General features: G+C 52.0%; 1 protein-coding gene across 4 annotated transcripts in view; it reads right to left on the bottom strand.

The window, feature by feature from the left end:
- LOC119969490 (protein unc-93 homolog A-like) overlaps positions 1 to 16972 on the bottom strand; it is a 150972-nt gene extending 134000 nt beyond the window's left edge. For 3 of the 4 annotated variants that reach the window (XM_038803189.1, XM_038803182.1, XM_038803176.1), the window contains exon 1: positions 16746 to 16972. Coding sequence is in view for 2 of the 4 variants with exons in the window: in XM_038803182.1 (XP_038659110.1) it covers positions 16746 to 16841 (96 nt within the window). In the remaining 2 variants the exon portion in view is untranslated. The remainder of the gene's footprint in view (positions 1 to 16745) is intronic. The other variant, XM_038803199.1, reaches the window with a different exon arrangement.
- Between the last annotated feature and the right edge of the window lie 376 nt (positions 16973 to 17348).

Consider the following 17348-nt stretch of genomic DNA (forward strand, 5'->3'; position numbering starts at 1 on the left):
TTTCCAAATTATTAATTAGCTTTTCCAAACTCATCCACCATGCCTCCACAATCTATTTCTCCGTCCCCAACATAGTCTTTATCAGTCTTTAACTGCACATCATACCCCTTTGGTCTGAGAGTAGATTTTAATTTGTTTATCTTCCTCTGACACTTACTTCTGTTCATTAAGGTACTCCCAAACTGGCATCTTGTAAAACTCATTACCCACATCATCAAGATTCACATATATCTTTTTCCTGGGGATAATCGCTGACTATCCCAATATCACTTGCTCAGTTTCAACAATCTCACACATCTGTTACCGCAACCCCCCCCCCCCCAAAAACCACCCACTCCTCCCGCAACACAAAGGGTCCTTTCAGGAGCCTTTGTCACTGGTGACCTTCCACAAGATAGTCGAATAGCCTTTCTCTACTTTTAGACCTACTAAATGACACAGGAAGTGCCTGGGTGTGGAGTCCGGTAGTTCCACTCTGCGGCGGGCTGCACACAAGTAGGAAGTCTCTTAAACAAACCTCGTTATCAAAACCTCATCACCAGTCTTCTCTCACTAAATTCCTGTCTGGTCACTCCAAGTCACGCATAAGAGACATGCTACGCACTCCTCAAAGCTGCCTATGGCATTTACCCTTGTCTCTTGACATATTCCGTCCATTCTTTGTTATGGGCCAGGGATTAGAGTGTATCATGGAGTTCACCTGACCCACAACTTTTAATAGATTGTGGTATGGGGAGCACACGGCCCACTCTACAGGTGTGGTGCAGCAGACATCTAACAGTATTTGTTAAAGCAAACAATGTTTATTCTATGACACAGAGATCAGGTTTAAATTCACTACTGTGAGCAGTTATAATTCTGAATTCACCAAATGATCAAGAGATAGTCTTTTCATGGCAGAGAGAACAACAGTACACCTGCTTTGTCTGGCTTCAGCTCCAACACTGAAACGAAACCACAAAAAACACAGACACACCCAAGCTTTTCTCAAAGTGAAACTAAAAAAGAGCCAGAGCTCTGCTCCACCCACACTCTGACATCACTGCAGTAACATGAGCAGACAAACATTTCTTAAAGTGACATTCTCATGACATCTTACATCTATGGGCCCCGGACCCCTGCTTAGGCAGTGCCAGAGTTCAAAACTCAACATCCAGAATGCATTCAGATTTAGTATGGTCTAAGTATCACACATAGTCAACTTTGTTGAATATCGAGTACACCCAGGGATGCCAAATGTTACACCTCGGATATGAGGTCAACTAGCGTTATGGACAAAGCACTGAAATTATTGTACAATAACCTCCTATATTGTACCTTACTGGTTTCCGCAGAAGTATCAAAACTCCACCATAAAGAATATCAAAAGTCCTATAGACGAAGTATCAAAACTCCACCGTAAAGAATATCAAAAGTCCTATATACCAAGTATCAAAACTCTGTTCTACAAAGGTATCAAAACTAGCAGCTTGGACCTAAAACCACCCATTAAGAGGTGAGTTAATCAGTCTGCCTCTTGGTGGATCCTAATGTCCTCTTTGAGTCTCAGACCCAGGGTGCTGCTTCACGATAGTTGTTCCAGTAGGTTGTCGTTCCTATTTATCCAGAACCTGCTGGCATTGAGCATGCTCTCAGTCATGTACTCACAGGACAGGCATTAATTAATCACTGTCTTTAGGTCTCGATTCCTCAGGAAATCGTGTTTCTTTCAGGTGGTCGTACTTCTGTGCCCATCCACTCAGATGTCTGCGTTCAGTCACCGCCCACTCGAGGCATAGCAACAGCCATGTCTCATGTGAAGTGACTGTGCAATCAGCTTCCGTGCCCACTCTCTGGCTGCACAGCACAACAGTTTATGCTGCTCCCACAATTCTTATGCTTTTTTAACCATCAGGCTTGCTGGTGTCTTCATGGATACCCATCAGGCTGCAGTCTTGACAACTTTATGTTTGAAACTTTAGAATCCCTCTAAAAACCTGCTTTCTGGCAGCTGCTGCCATAAAAAGGGGACATGCCCTTCCTCTCTGCACTCCATTTGCATCACACTGATACAGCTGGGAAGCACTTCACTGCTCCTCTCTCACCCTCCCTGACTGAGAAAGGACGGGCGAGACAGCAACTTTGCAATCCTACCAGAGGAAAGTCCCTCTGGTGTGGCAATCCGCTGTGATTGCCACTCTGAGAAAGTTCGGGAATGTTTTTTTCAGGCTGTGTAATTGGTTAAAGTCAGTACCCTGCAATACTCTCACTTAGGTATGTGGGTCTTGTTGGAAACCAGGAAGCAGCAGCTGGAATGGTGGAGATGCTGCACCATTGCTTCAATAGTAAACCCACCCTCACGCTGGGGCCCTCGCTGCCCAGTCTGTCGGTGTAGAGGCTATGATTCTAGGCCTGAGAGCTGCACTTGGTGTTGCAGGGGCTGCACTACCCCTGCTTAGCCTCCTGAAGACACGAGTAATCTTGTTTAACAATCCATGTAGTAAACCACCTATTAAAATAAAGTATTGGAAACTCAAACTGTAAGAGTGTGAGTTGAGTGTCAGCCAGATAAGGTCATCTCAGCTAACTATCTTTTGTAACATACTTTGCCGGCAGTTCGTCCTACTGGTCTTGACGAAAAGGTGCTGAATAACATCTTCATTACGCAAACCTAAACATGATGCCAAGGTTACTAAAACTAGCTGACATTAAAGTGGCAACAAAACAAGCTGAGACAACTCTGTTTGATGGTTATGTAATCACAAATTTGAAAAGAAGTGATTGAGGGAGTGCCCAGAAACTAAATCATTCACTTACTGCACCTTCACAATGATCAGTGCTAAGTGTGGTTCACAAACCATCACATGAAAAGCATCATTTTTGAGGGTTCCAAGTCCCTCCACGCCAATAAGATCCGTCTCCGGGCTACCAGGGAGGCAAAGGCCTAAATATCAGCCTCTCTCACCCCCTGGACTCCCGGGTCTTCCGACACACCAAAGATCGCCACCTCTGGACTCAGAACCACACGTGCCTTCAATACCGTTGACATGACATCGGCAAATCCCTGCCAAAACCCTCTAAGACGCGGACATGCCCAAAAGCACAATTGGATAGCACTGTGGCTTCAAAGAGCCAGGGTCCCAGGTTTGATTCCCTGCTGGGTCACTGTCTGTGCGGAGTCTGCATGTTCTCCCTGTGTCAGCGTGGGTTTCCTCCGGGTCCTCCAGTTTTCTCCCACAGTCCAAAGACATGCAGGTTAGATGGATAGGCCATGATAAATTGCCCTTAGTGACCAAAAAGGTTCGGAGGGGTTATTGGGTTACGGGGATAGGGTGGAAGTGAGGGTTTAAGTGGGTCGGTGCAGACTCATTGGGCCGAATGGCCTCCTTCTGCACTGTACTATGTTCTAAAACATGTGGACATGATTTGCAGGCCTTCCCGCACACCACCCACACCTGTCCTCCACTCATTCAAAGAACCCACTCATACAGACCACAGTCAGATGGGCCCTGTGGACCATCTTTCTTTCAGGCTAAGTCTGGCATACAAGGACGCGTTGAATCTTCTCAGGGATCCTCCCACAACCCCGCCTCTAACTCCTTGCCCAATTCTTTGCGGAGCTCCCGATTGCGCAAATTTGCGTGCAACAGCTGGCTTTTAACAATGCTGGTTGCGAACAGCCTTCAAAAAGGCTACGACCACATAAAAAAAATGCAGCAGCACTGTGCATGCGTGCTCGCTCATTGGTGCACATGTGTAGAGTTTTGCCCACGCGCCCCGATGAACGGTCACGCATGCGCAGTGCTGCCGCATTGTTAAAAGCCATCTGCTGCGGCTGTTGCCCACAAATTTGCGCTATCGGAAGATTTAAAAAAAATTTATTTGTAATCTTCCTGCCTGAAAGGAGGCAGAGAGCAGGTCACGCCCCCCGAACGTCGACATCACGTGCTTTGGGCATAATTGTGATTCCTCTATTTTGTCAGCAGCAAACATGGTAAGAGAAAATGGTGGGTCGAAGGTCGGTCGGTGTGGACCGCAAAGGTCGGCCAGCATGGGTCGCGATGTCGGTGGCGTGGGTCACGAAGGTTGGCCGGTTGGTAAAAATGGGTCCCCGGAAAAAAAGTTTGAAAAACACTGCCCTACACCATCAGAATCAAAACCTGAAGTAGCAATAGGAAGATACATACAAAGATATTTTATTTTTTATTTTTTTTATTTCTTAATCAGAGTTACAAAGCCAGAGCTCAGGGTTTAGACAGGGGCAAACCCCTAATCCAGCTTGCCTGCTCCAAACACCAGTTCAAATTGAATCCAATTTATGGTCCCTACAAGAGAGACATACCAGATCCAGGCTTAACACCCGATCTCACACTCACCTTAGCCAAAAGACCAAGAAGCAATAAGATACATACAAAGTTTACAGATTAACATGTGTATATTGAATTGGTTTCTTTGTTTTCGGCTCAATAGCTTGCTTTGAAATGGAATTTTGTTCTCTAAACATAATTTCTCCTTTGCTTCTGTTGGCATATCATCCCCTGGGTACAAACAATCTTCTAGTACTTTGCCCAAGAGGTAACTTTTTCACATGTCGACCTAAACATTATGAGGAATAATCATTGGTCCAGATCGAATGAGGAGTAGCCAGCCTTGCTGGTTCCATCTCCCACTCTCGAGGACATCAAAACGAATTGAGGCATCCTGAGATCACCTCAATCAAGGCAAACAAGAGGTGTAAACTTGAATATACCTGGTTGCACATTGCCAAGTGCATTACCAGTAATTGTGGCAGGATAGCACAGTGGTTAGCACTGTTGCTTCACAACACCAGGTCCCAGGTTTGATTCCAGCTTCAAAACTGAGAGGGGGAGGGTGAACAGCCAGCTGTCATGGTGCACATAGGCCAACGATATAGGTAAAAAAACAGGATGAGGCCCTACAAGCTGGATTCAGGGAGTTAGGAGTTAAGCTAAAAAGTAGGACCTCAAAGATAGTAATCTCAGGATTGCTACCAGTGCGACAAGCTGGTCATAGTAGGAATGTCAGGATAGATACGATGAATGCGTGGCTCGAGAGATGGTGCAAGAGGGAGGGATTGAAATTCCTGGGGCATTGGAACCGGTTCTGGGGGAGGTGGGACCAGTACAAACCGGACGGTCCGCACCTGGGCAGGACTGGAACCGATGTCCGAGGGGGGATGTTTGCTAGAGCTGTTGGGGAGGGTTTAAACTAATGTGGCAGGACTTCCGGTTGCGGCTATGACCAGCTAAGTCGCACGTTTGGCTGCTCCTGCGAGGAAGGTGTTTTCGGGCCGATTGGAGGGCCCCTAACGGCGCTGGAACGACGATTCCCGGTGGGGGAAGGTTCCCAGAAGAGAACCCTGCAAAATTTATGGTTGTTACCCGAAGTGGGGCAGAAAAAAAAGCGGCAGCAGCTCCCCGAAAAAAGCGGGGGAAGAAATCCAAAATGGCGGCCGGCGGCGCACCCGAGGACTGGAGGAAATGGGCGGAGGAGCAGCAGGCCGTTCTCCTGCGCTTCTTCACGGAGCTGAAAGTGGAGCTGCTGGAGTCGATGAACGCGACGACCACCAGACTGATGGGAGCACAGGCGACCCAAGAGGCGTCAATTCGGGAGCTGCAGCAGGAGATGGCTGTGAGGGAGGAGGAGGCCACGGTCCTCGTGGGAAAGGTGGAGGTGCACGAGGCACTCCACCTGAAATGGCAAAACCGATTGGAGGAGATGGATACCCACATGAGGCGGAAAAACCTGAGGATCCTGGGCCTGGCAGAAGGGCTGGAGGGGTCGGACCTCCCGAGGTATGTGGCAGAAATGCTGGGCTCACTGATGGGGGCAGGGGCCGTCCCTTCGCCCCTGGAACTGGAGGAGGCCTACAGAGTAATGGCCAGGAAGCCAAGAGCAAACGAACCCCCGAGGGCGGTGCTGGTTCGGTTCCAGCGATTCAGTGACCGGGAGAGGGTGCTGAGGTGGGCCAAGAGAGAGAGGAGCAGCAAATGGGAGAACTCGACGGTGAGGATCTACCAGGACTGGAGTGCGGAGGTGGCAAAGCGGCGGGCCCGGTTCAACCGGACGAAGGCGGTGCTGCATGCCAAGAGAATCAGATTCGGGATGCTGCAGCCAGCGCGCTTGTGGGTGACCTATAAGGACCAGCACCACTATTTCGAGTCCCCGGAGGAGGCGTGGGCCTTTGTCCAGGAAGAAAAGCTGGACTCGAACTAGAACCAGGGGATACTTGGCGGTCGTTGCCGCTCTGGTACTTTAAGCTGGACACGTGGCTTTCGTTTGGTTGGATTTTCACTTGGCTGTATTTTTGGACCCCTTTTTTTTCTCTCTACCAGTTTTTTTCCTTTTTCTGTTATTTATAATGTTATGTCGGGGGGGCGGGGTGGGGGGGGAGTGCCGGGGGTATGTGTTTCTTGTGGGGTTTCTTTTTATCGGTGTGGGATCGGGGACGGGGGTGGAACTGAAGATGGAGGGGTGGGGAGGGGCAGGGCGAAAGCGCGGGCTTTCTTCTGGTTTCCCGCGCACGGGGCAGAGGAGGGAGGAGGGTGGGAGGAAGGGGCGTGGTCAGCAATGGCTCCCTTTCCCACGCTGGAGCGGGGTCAAGGAGGGGTGGTAAGGGGGGGGATGTCCCCCATGCCGGGAGGAGTCGGATTGTGGCAGGGGCAGCCGGGTCAGCGTAAACCAGCTGACTTACGGAAGTACTATGGAGGGTGCATCGCGGCTAGGAAGGGTCCTAGCCTGGGGGGGGGAGGGGGGTGGGGGGGGGGAGGGGGAGGGGGGGAAGGGGGGGGCTACCGGGTTGCTGCTGAAAAAGCCAGGGAGGAGAAGTTGAAGACCGGAGGGGTGGGGGGAGGGCGCCATCGCCATGGGGAGCGGATCAGAAGGGGAGGGCTGATTCGGGGCGAGCAGGTGACAGGATATGGCTAGTCGGCAGGGGAGAGGGGCGGGCTGCCCTTCGACCCGGCTGATCACTTGGAACGTGAGGGGGCTGAATGGGCCGGTCAAGAGAACGAGAGTAATCTCGCATTTGAAGGGACTGAAGGCGGATGTAGCAATGCTACAGGAGACCCATTTGAAGGTGGCGGACCAGGTCCGCCTGAGAAGGGGGTGGGTGGGACAGGTGTTCCACTCAGGACTGGACGCAAAGAACCGGGGGGTGGCGATCCTGGTAGGGAAGAGGGTGTCGTTCGTGGCGGCGGAGGTGGTGGCGGATAAAGAGGGTAGATATGTCATGGTGAAGGGTAGGCTACAGGGGGAGAAAGTGGTGATGGTTAATGTGTATGCCCCGAATTGGGACGACGCTGGCTTCATGAGGCGCCTACTGGGCCTCATTCCGGACCTGGAGGCAGGGGGCCTGATCATGGGGGGGGGACTTCAACACAGTGCTGGACCCCGTGCTGGACAGATCGAGTTCAAGGACGAGTAGGAGGCCGGCAGCGGCAGAAGTGTTAAAGGGGTTTATGGAGCAGATGGGAGGGGTAGATCCCTGGAGGTTTGGGAGGCCGAGGGCGAGGGAGTATTCCTTTTTCTCCCATGTCCACAGAGTCTATTCTAGAATTGACTTTTTTGTATTGAGCAGGGGACTGATCCCGAAAGTACGGGAAGTGGAGTACTCGGCCATAGCGGTCTCAGACCATGCGCCACACTGGGTAGATTTGGAAATGGGGGAGGCGCGAGACCAGCGTCCGCTGTGGCGCCTGGATGTGGGGTTGCTGGCGGATGAGGAGGTGTGTAAGAGGGTCCGGAAGAGCATTGAAAGATATCTGGACACTAATGACACGGGGGAGGTGCAGGTGGGGATGGTCTGGGAGGCCCTGAAGGCGGTGATCCGGGGGGAGCTGATCTCCATACGGGCACATAGGGAAAGGAGGGAGAGACAGGAGAGGGAGAGGCTGGTGGGGGAGCTTTTGGACGTGGATAGGAGATATGCGGAGGCACCAGAGGAGGGGCTGTTGGGGGAACGGCGCAGTTTGCAGGCTAAGTTCGACCTGTTGACCACCAGAAAGGCAGAGACACAGTGGAGAAGGGCGCAGGGCGCGATTTATGAATATGGGGAGAAGGCGAGCAGGATGTTGGCGCATCAGCTCCGCAAGCGGGATGCGGCTAGAGAAATTGGGGGAGTGAGGGAGAGGGGTGGGAACGTGGTGCAGAAGGGGCCAGAAGTAAATGGGGTCTTCAGAGACTTCTATAAGGAGCTGTATCGGTCAGAGCCGCCGACGAGGGGAGGGGGGATGGAGGGCTTCTTGAACAAATTGAGGTTCCCCAAGGTCCAAGAGGAGCTGGTAGAGGGGCTGGGGGCGCCGATAGGGTTAGAGGAGCTAGTTAAGGGGATTCGGCATATGCAGACGGGGAAGGCGCCGGGGCCAGACGGGTTCCCGGTGGAATTTTACAAAAAATATGCGGATTTGGTGGGCCCTGTGCTGGTACGAGCCTTCAACGAGGCATGGGAGGGGGGGGCTCTGCCCCCGACAATGTCGCAGGCACTGATCTCTCTGATCTTGAAGCGGGACAAGGACCCCGTGCAGTGCGGGTCATATAGGCCTATCTCGCTCCTGAATGTGGACGCCAAGTTGCTGGCAAAGATCCTGGCTACCAGGATAGAGGATTGTGTGCCAGGGGTGATACACGAGGACCAGACGGGTTTCGTGAAAGGGCGGCAGCTTAATACGAACGTGCGGAGACTGCTAAACGTCATCATGATGCCGGCAGTGGAGGGTGAGGCGGAGATAGTGGTGGCATTGGACGCGGAGAAAGCATTTGATAGGGTGGAGTGGAAGTATCTGTGGGAGACGCTGGAACGGTTTTGGATTTGGGGAGGGATTTATTAAATGGGTGAAGCTGCTCTATTCGGCCCCGACGGCAAGTGTAGTGACAAATGGTAGGAGATCGGAGTATTTTGGGCTCCACCGGGGGACCAGACAGGGGTGCCCATTGTCCCCCCTGCTCTTCGCACTGGCAATTGAACCGTTGGCGATGGCACTGAGGGGCTCAGGGGGGTGGAGAGGGCTGATAAGGGGCGGGGAGGAGCACCGGGTATCGCTATACGCGGACGACCTGCTGCTATACGTGGCAGACCCAGAAGGGGGAATGCCGGAGGTGATGGAACTGCTAGAAGAATTTGGGGACTTTTCGGGGTACAAGCTAAACCTGGGCAAGAGTGAGGTATTTGTGATACACCCAGGGAATCAGGAGACTCCCGTTTAAGAGAGCAGGAAAGAGTTTTAGATATTTAGGGGTGCAGGTGGCAAGGAACTGGGGGACTCTCCATAAGCTGAACTTCTCCAGGCTGGTGGAACAGATGGAGGAGGAATTTAAAAGGTGGGACATGGTGCCGCTGTCGCTGGCGGGCAGAGTGCAGTCCGTTAAAATGACGGTCCTCCCGAGGTTTTTGTTCTTATTTCAGTGCTTGCCCATCTTCCTCCCTAGGGCCTTCTTCAAAAAGGTGACGAGTAGCATCATGAGCTACGTGTGGACGCACGGCACCCCAAGGGTGAGGAGGGTCTTCTTGGAGCGGAGTAGGGATAGTGGAGGGCTGGCATTACCCAATCTTTCGGGGTATTACTGGGCGGCAAATGTATCGATGGTGCGCAAGTGGATGATGGAAGGGGAGGGGGCAGCTTGGAAATGAATGGAGAGGGCGTCCTGTGGCAACATAAGCCTGGGGGCCCTAGTAACGGCGCCATGGCCGCTCCCTCCCACGAGGTACACTACGAGCCCGGTGGTGGCGGCCACCCTCAAGATCTGGGGGCAGTGGAGGCGACACAGGGGGGAAGTGGGGGGTCTGATGGAGGCACCGTTAAGAGGGAACCATAGATTCGTCCCGGGGAACATGGACGGGGGATTTCAGAGCTGGCACAGGGTGGGCATCAGGCAGCTGAAGGATCTGTTTGTAGATGGGAGGTTTGCGAGCCTGAGAGAGCTGGAGGAGAAATTCGGGCTCCCCCCGGGAAACATGTTTAGACACTTGCAGTGAAGACATTTGCTAGACGCCAGGTGGAAGGGTTTCCCCTGCTCCCCAGTAGGGGGGCGAGTGATAGGGTGCTCTCGGGGGTCTGGGTCGGAGGGGGGAGGATATCGTACATCTACAAAGTAATGCAGGAGGTGGAGGAGGCATCAGTAGAGGAGCTGAAAGCCAAGTGGGAGGGGGAGCTGGGAGAACAGATAGAGGATGGGACATGGGCTGATGCCCTGGAGAGGGTTAATTCTTCCTCCTCGTGTGCGAAGCTTAGCCTCATTCAATTTAAGGTGCTACATAGAGCCCATATGACGGGGACAAGGATGAGTCGGTTCTTTGGGGGGGAGGACAGATGTGTCAGGTGTTCGGGAAGTCCAGCGAACCATGTCCATATGTTTTGGGCATGTCCGCCACTGGAGGAGTTCTGGAAGGGGGTGGCAAGGACGGTGTCGAGGGTGGTGGGATCCAGGGTCAAACCAGGATGGGGGCTTGCGATCTTTGGGGTTGGGGTGGAGCCGGGGGTACAGGAGGCGAGAGAGGCCGGAGTACTGGCCTTTGCGTCCCTAGTTGCTCGAAGAAGGATACTAATACAGTGGAAGGACGCGAGGCCTCCAAGCGTGGAAACTTGGATTAATGACATGGCAAGCTTTATTCAGTTGGAAAAGGTCAAATTCGCCCTGAGAGGGTCGGTACAAGGGTTCTTCAGGCGGTGGCAGCCTTTCCTCGACTTTTTGGCTCAGAGATAGGGTACAGAGGTCGCAGCAGCAGCAACCCGGGGGGGAGGGGAGGGGGGGGGGGAGGGGGGGAGGGGGGGAGGGGGGGAGGGGGGGGTGGCAACAACGGTTGTGGTGGGTTATGTACGGTTGAAATGCGGGCAAGTCTGCTCGCAGTTCATGTTTGATGTTGATTGTTGCTTTGTTTGTTTTTGGGGGAGGGGGAGGGGGGGAGGGACAAAGCGCGTGCGAGTTCGGGCGGGGGGGGATATTTGTTAAGAGGGAATATTTTATAATATCCTATAGTTAGTTGGGGTAAATATCTTCATGTAAAAAATTCTTTCAATAAAAATTATTTTAAAAAAAAAACTAATGTGGCAGGGGGATGGGGTCCGATGGAGAAAGTTGGAGGGAAGTAAAACGGGGCCAGAAACAAAAAGCAGTCAGGGGGAAAGTGTAAGGCAGAGAAGCCATAGTCAAAAATCAAAAAGGGCCACAGTACAGGGTACAGTGACTGAGGAGAATGTGAAAAGGGAGGTGGCCAATGCAAGATTGAGGGTGTTGTACCTAAATGAGCGCAGTATGCGGAACAAGGTAAATGAGCTTGTTGCGGACACTGAAATTGGCCGGTACGATGTGGTGGGCATCACAGAGACGTAGCTGCAAGGGGATCAGGGCTGGTATCTAAATATTCAAGGATATATGTCCTATCAAAAGGGCAGGCAGTTAGGCAAAGGGGGCGGGGTTACATTGTTAGTAAGGAATGAAGTTAAATCAATAGCAAGGAGCAATATAGGATCAGAAGGCATAGAATCTCTGTGGGTAGAGTTGAGGAATCGCAAAGGTAAAAAGACCCTGATGGAAGTTATGTACAGCCCCCCAGCAGTAGTCAGGATGTGGGGCAGAAAATAAATCAGGAGATAGAAAAGGCATGTAAAAAAGGCAATATTACAATAATCATGGGGGACTTCAATATGCAGGTGGACTGGGAAAATCAGGTTGGTAGTGGATCCCAAGAAATGGAATTTGTGGAATGTCTAAGGGATGGTTTTTTGGAGCAGCTTGTGACAGAGCCTACTAGGGAACAGGCAATTCTGGATTTGGTGATCTGTAATGAGGCAGATTTGATTAGAGAACTTAAGGTGAAGGAACCCTTAGGGAACAGTGACCACAATATGATAGAATTTACCCTGCAGTTTGAGAGGGAGAAGCTGCAAACATGTAACAGTATTACAATGAAATAAGGGTAATTACAAAATCACGAGGGAGGAGCTGGCCAGAGTTGATTGGAGAAGGAGCCGAGCAGGGAAGACAGTGGAACAGCAATGACAGGAGTTTTGGGGGTTATTAGGCAGGCACAACAGAAATTCATCCCAAGGAGGAGGAAACATGCTAAGGGGAGGACAAGGCATCCATGACTGACGAGGGATGTCAAGGACAGCATAAAGGCTAAAGAAAAAGCATACAAAGTGGTGAGGATTAGTGGCAAACCAGAGGATTGGGAAGCCTTTAAAAGCGAGCAGAGGACAACTAAAAAAGCAATAAGGGGGGAGAAGATGAAGTACGAGTGCAAGCTAGCCAGTAATATAAAGGAAGATGGGAAGAGATTTTTTTCAATATATGAAAGGTAAGAGAGAGGCAAAAATAGACATTGGATGACTAGAAAATGTGGCTGGAGAAGTAATAACATGAAACAAAGAAATGGCAGATGAACTGAATAGTTACTTTGCATCAGTCTTCATGGTGGAAGACATCAGTGGGATGCCAGAGCTCCAGGAGAACCAAGGGGGCAGAGGTGAGTGCAGTGACCATTACTAAGGAGAAGGTTCTGGGGAAACTGAAAGGTCTGAAGGTGGATAAGTCACCTGGACCGGATGGACTACACCCCAGGTCCGAAAAGAGATAGCTGAGGAAATTGTGGAGGCATTAGTGATGATCTTTCAGGAATCACTGGAGGCAGGAAGGGTCCCAGAGGACTAGAAGGTGGCTAATGTAACACTACTGTTTAAGAAGGGAGGGAGGCAGAAGACGGGAAATTATAGGCCGGTTAGCCTGACTTCGGTCATTGGTAAGATTTTAGAGTCTATTATTAAAGATGAGGTCGCAATCCCAAAGGCTTTCTTTAGGAGGGTCAGCAGGAGTATTATGGGGTTTGTGTGGGCGCAGAAGACCCCGAGGGTGAGGAGGGTATTTTTGGAGCGAGCAGGGCCGGCTCAAGGCACCGGCAACTCGGGCAGTTGCCCGGGGCGCCATGTGCGAGGGGGCGCCAGAGACTCGGGTCCCGCGCATGCGCAGTTGGGCCGGTGCCAACCAGCGCATGCGCGGTGGCCGCCCTCCCCAGGGCTGCCCCCCCCGGTCCGCCCCCTCGGTCCGCCCCCCCCGCTCGGTCCGCTCCCCCTCTCGGTCCGCTCCCCCCCCTCGGTCCCCCCCCCTCGGTCCGCCCCCCCCCCGCCCCCCCCCTCGGGTCCGCCCCCCCGCGCCGCCCTCGGGTCCGACCCCCCCCCCCTTGGGTCCGCCCCCCCGCCCCGCCCTCGGGTCCGCCCCCCCTCGGGTCCGCCCCCCCGTGGGTCCGCCTCGGGTCCGCCCCCACCGCGGGTCCGCCCCCCCTCGGGTCCGCCCCCACCGCGGGCCCGCCCCCCCCTCGGGTCCGCCCCCCGCCCCCCCCTCGGGTCCGCCCCCCGCCCCCCCTCGGGTCCGCCCCTCCTCGGCCCCGCCCCCCTCCTCGGCCCCCCCCCCCCCCCCCCCCCCCCCCCCCAAGGGCGCCGAAGTTCAGCTTGCCCGGGGCGCCAGCAACCCTAGGGCCGGCGCTGGGAGCGAGGTAGGGAAGTGGGTGGATTGGCACTGCCCAACCTGTGTGGGTATTACTGGGCTGTGAACGTGGCAATGATTCGCAGGTGGGTGATGGAGGGGGAGGGAGCCGCATGGAAGAGGATGGAGGCAGCGTTCTGTGTGGGCACGAGCTTAGAGGTACTCTACGAGTTCGGTAGTGGTGGCTACCCTCAAAATCTGGGGGCAGTGGAGGCGGCATAGGGGGGGAAGTAAAGGCCTCAGTTTGGTCCCCGATACGGGGGAACCACCGGTTGGTAGCAGGGAGGATAGATGGAGTGTTTTTAAGCTGGCGCAGGGCAGGTATGAGGCGGATGGGGGACCTCTTCCTTGACGGGAAGTTTGCGACCTTAGAGAAGTTGGAGGGGAAGTGGAATCTCCCCCCAGGGAATACCTTCAGGTATATGCAGATTAGGGCATTTGTTAGGCGGCAGGTTACGGAGTTTCCGCTATTGCCGCCAAGGGGGGGTTCAGGATAGGGTGCTCTCGGGGATGTGGGTTGGTGAGGGCAGGATCTCGGCAATTTATCAGGTGATGCAGGAGGAGGAGGCCTCGGTGGAAGAGCTGAAGGTGAAATGGGAGGAGGAGCTGGGAGTGGAGATGGATCAGGTGACGTGGGCGGACGCCCTGGGGAGGGTGAATTCCCCCTCCTCTTGCACACGGCTTAGTCTAATCCAACTAAAGGTGCTGCATAGGGCACATATGACTGGGACCAGGCTGATCCGGTTCTTTGGGGGAGAGGACAGGTGTGGCAGAATCACACCCACATGTTTTGGGCGTGTCCGGCGTTGGAGGGCTTTTGGAAGGGGGTGGCGGGGACCTTGTCAAAGGTGGTTGGCTCCAGGGTGGAACCAGGCTGGGGGCTCGCAATTTTTGGGGTAGCATCGGAGCCGGGAGTGCAGGAGGCGAAAGAGGCCGGCATTCTGGCCTTTGCGTCCCTGGTAGCCCGGCGCAGGATTCTTTTACAGTGGAGGGACGGGAAGCCCCCGAGCCCGGAATCCTGGATCAGCGACATGGCTGGGTTCATTAAACTGGAGAGGGTCAAGTTTGCCCTGAGGGGGTCGGTGCTGGGGTTCTTCCGGCGGTGGCAGCCTTTTCTTGATTTCCTGGCGGAGCATTAGCGGGTGGTTAACTTCAGCAGCATCCCGGGGGGGAGGCGGGGGGGGGGGGGATTAGGCAGGGGGGGGGGATTGGCGGGAGGGGTGGGGGGGGGGGGGTTATGGGTCAGTTATGGGGCTTCGTTTTCATGGTTCTATGCCTATTTATTTTTCTTGTTAATTTATTGTTTTTGTATTTGCGGGGGGCGGCATTTCTGTTTTTCTTTGTTGTGATAAAATTTGTTGTTGAAAATTTGAATAAAAATTATTTTTAAAAAAAAGATGAGGTCGCAAAGCACTTGGAAGTGCATGGTAAAATGGGACTGAGTCAGCACAGCTTTGTCAAGGGGAGGTCGTGTCTGACAAATCTGTTCGAGTTCTTTGAGGAGGTAACAAGCAAGTTAGACAAAGGAAAATCAGTGGACATGATTTGTTTAGATTTCCAGAAGGTATTTGACAAGGTGCCGCATAGGAGACTGTTAAATAATTTAAAACCCCATGATGTTAAGGGTAAGATCCTGGCATGGATAGAGGATTGGCTGACTGGCAGAAGGCAGAGTGGGGATAAAGGGGTCTTTTTCAGGATGGCAGCCGGTGACTAGTGGTGTGCCTCAGGGGTCTGTGCTAGGACCACAACTTTTTACAATATACATTCATGATCTGGAAAAAGGTACTGAAGGCACTGTTGCTAAGTTTGCAGATGAAATGAAATGAAATGAAATATAAGATCTGTAGAGGGACAGGTAGTATTGAGGAAGCAAGGGGGCTGCAGAAGGACTTGGACAAGCTAGGAGAGTGGGCAATGTGTGGCAAATTAAATACAATGTGGAAAAGTGTGAGGTTATGCACTTTGGAAGGAGGAATGGAGGCATAGACTATTTTCTAAATGGGGAAATGCTTCGGAAAGCAGAAGCACAAAGGGACTTGGGAGTCATTGTTCACGATTCTCTTAAGGTTAATGTGCAGGTTCAGTCGGCAGTTAAGAAGGCAAATGCAATGTTAGCATTCATGTCAAGAGGGCTAGAATACAAGACCAGGGATGTACTTCTGAGGCTGTATAAGGCTCTGGTTAGACCCCATTTGGAGTATTGTGAGCAGTTTTAGGCCCCATATCTAAGGAAGGATGTGCTGGCCTTGGAAAGGGTCTAGAGGAGGTTCACAAGAATGATCCTTGGAATAAAGAACTTGTTGTATGAGGAACGTTTGAGGACTCTGGGTCTGTACTCGTTGGAGTTCAGAAGGATGGGAGGGGATCTTATTGAAACGTACAAGATACTGCGAGGCCTGGATAGAGTCGACGTGGAGAGGATGTTTCCACTTGTAGGAAAAACTAGAACCAGAGGACACCATCTCAGATTAAAGGAACGATCCTTTAAATCAGAGATGAGGAGGAATTTTTTCAGCCAGAGGGTGGTGAATCTGTGGAACTCTTTGCCGCAGAAGGCTGTGGAGGCCAATTCACTGAGTGTCTTTAAGACAGAGATAGATAGGTTCTTGATTAATAAGGGGATCAGGGGTTATGGGGAGAAGGCAGGAGAATGGGGATGAGAAAATATCAGCCATGGGCCAAGTGGCCTACTTCTGCTCCTACGTCTTATAGTCTTATGGAGACTTCATAGTAACTTCATTGCAGTGTTAATGTAAGTCTACTTGTGACAATAAAGATTACTATTATTATAATTCCTCGCTTTACAGAGTATTAGGGTTAGTAGTTATCATTCAATTAGTACCCACTACTGCAGGTATCAATAGCTAAAACTATGCGTGTCCTAGATTGGATGATCAGACTATTTTGTGGTCGAAAAATATATATAACCACCTTAATGTTGAAAATAGTCTGGAGTCTGCAACAGGGCCCGGGGACTACATGTTTGACATTATAAATAAAGACATCTTAAGCAGAACATCTTTATTTTAGATCAAAATAAAAAATTACCATGAATAGTAATGAAAGCAAATTACTGAGAATGCTATAATCTGAAACAACATCAGAAAATACTGGACAATCTCAGCAGATCTGACAGAATCTGTTGATGTGGACTTGCTGAAACTGTCCAGTATTTCCTGATTTTGTTCCACAATGTAATCACTGCTGAAGTTCCAAATTGTAAATCACATTGAAACGTATGTTTACTTAGTGTGTTGAAAAGTTACCTGGATACTTTGAAGTCCTCCAAAGGCTGTAAACAGCAACAAAAACCCGAAGCTGACAACTAAAACATTCTTTGTGGTCTTTTCAATTTTTATCATTGTGTTGATTAAAATCTCTCAGCAAACTGAGGATTTCACTGAAGAAACAAAGGAACGACTTATAAGCAACACGAGTGGCGGGAGGTTGCCTTTCCAGTTCTCTTTGCCCTGGACCCAGCCTGACTTTATGCTTTTTGTCAGTTAGCTGAGCGAAGTTCACGGGCGGGTTCGCTGTCAGTGACACTGGGAACGCCTCGCTCTTCAGTGGGGAGGCGCTCGAGCCGGCAGTTAGCCCGGGGCTTGTTTGAAATGAAAGCAGCCCCATGGATAGGACTGTCCCCACCTGGGGGAGAGGGAGGTTGGGGTGTGGGTGGGGGGAGGAGGTTGGGGTGTGGGTGGGGGGAGACTATGGCGTGGGTGGGGGGAGATTGGGGTGTGAGTTGGGGGAGATTGGGGTGTGGGTTGGGGGAGATTGGGGTGTGGGTGGGGGGGATTGGGGGGGTGTATGGGGGGAGAGGGAGATTGGGGTATGGATGGGGGAGGTTGGGGTGTGGGTGAGGGGAGATT

Source organism: Scyliorhinus canicula, chromosome 1 (assembly GCF_902713615.1).
Source record: "Scyliorhinus canicula chromosome 1, sScyCan1.1, whole genome shotgun sequence".
Lineage (NCBI taxonomy): Eukaryota > Metazoa > Chordata > Chondrichthyes > Carcharhiniformes > Scyliorhinidae > Scyliorhinus > Scyliorhinus canicula.